This window comes from Entamoeba dispar, genomic scaffold (genome assembly GCF_000209125.1).
Source record: "Entamoeba dispar SAW760 scf_1105229462099 genomic scaffold, whole genome shotgun sequence".
NCBI lineage: Eukaryota > Evosea > Mastigamoebida > Endamoebidae > Entamoeba > Entamoeba dispar.
The window spans coordinates 1-1,181 of NW_001855023.1; the positions used below are offsets into that span (position 1 = coordinate 1).

The window sequence follows — 1,181 nt, forward strand, 5'->3', positions numbered from 1 at the left end:
ATACTAAAATGAAAGAAACTCAAAATCAGTTTATTATGCACGTATCCAGGTATGAATACCCATTTATGAATATGACGCTCACCATTTATACAGGGTCCCAATGCAACGATTTCCTCAAATGCCAATAATACCACTAATAGACAATTTCCACCATATGTAATTCCAGAACAAATTACCAAAACAGTTATTTTACTGATGTGTATCAAAATAATTTACAAGATGAAATGATGAATATTAGTGATTTAATTGATAATTATCCATATGTTTCAATGGATACAGAATTTCCAGGATTTTCAAGTAGAACATCTTGCAATATGCAAGATTCAGTAGATCCAGATGAACATTATTCATTTTTAAAAGGAAATGTAGATGAATTAAAAATTATTCAAGTTGGTATTACATTACAAAATAAAAAAGGACAATATCCAGATGGTGTTAGAACATGGCAATTTAATTTTCAATTTGATACTGATAAAGATGAGTCATCTGTTGATTCTATTCAATTATTACAAAAAGCAGGTATTAATTTTGGTAAATTTAAAAATGCAGGTATTTCAGCTGAAGATTTCGGAGAGGCTATAATGGCATCTGGATTAGTTTTAAATGAAAATACACATTGGTTAACGTTTCATAGTGGATATGATTTTGGATATATGCTTAAATTATTAACATGTGAAAAATTACCTTCTAATGTTGATGGATTCATAAAAAAATTAAGAATCTTCTTTCCTAATATTATTGATCTTAAATATGTTACTAATCAAATTAGTCAAACTTATCATGGTAGTTTACAGGCAATTGCTTCTAGTTTAGGAGTTCAAAGAATTGGTACAATGCATCAAGCTGGTTCAGATAGTTTAATTACAGGAGGACTTTATTTTAAATTAAAAGAAAAACATCCAGAGTTTGATGATGAAAAATTTAATGGTATATTATTTGGTTTAAATGATGAATATGAATAAATAAAATATCATAAATAAAGTTAAATAAAATAATAAGAATTAGCCTTGTATTGAAATTTATTTTGATTTAACACAAATAAGAAGGATGGTTAATGATTTTTATTATAAATTTATAGGATTTTAATATTAAAAACATAAATAAAAAATAATCATTCAATTTAGTATTTGGTTTAAAAGAGTTTTGAATGCTTGAATTGTTCACATTTTAATTGAATTTGA

The 1,181-nt window shown here is 25.6% G+C and overlaps 1 protein-coding gene across 1 annotated transcript, besides 2 other annotated features; it reads left to right on the forward strand.

Annotated features, from left to right (window-relative positions):
- Window positions 1–140: 140 nt before the first annotated feature.
- Window positions 141–962, forward strand: EDI_186480 (CCR4-NOT transcription complex subunit, putative; the record flags this gene model as incomplete). The annotated part of the gene is made up of 1 exon (XM_001739301.1): window positions 141–962. A coding segment is annotated over one exon (822 nt), but the record flags the coding sequence as incomplete, so codon positions are not given.
- Window positions 958–998: a sequence feature (AT_rich).
- A 59-nt stretch (window positions 999–1,057) lies between these two features.
- Window positions 1,058–1,112: a sequence feature (AT_rich).
- Window positions 1,113–1,181: the final 69 nt, after the last annotated feature.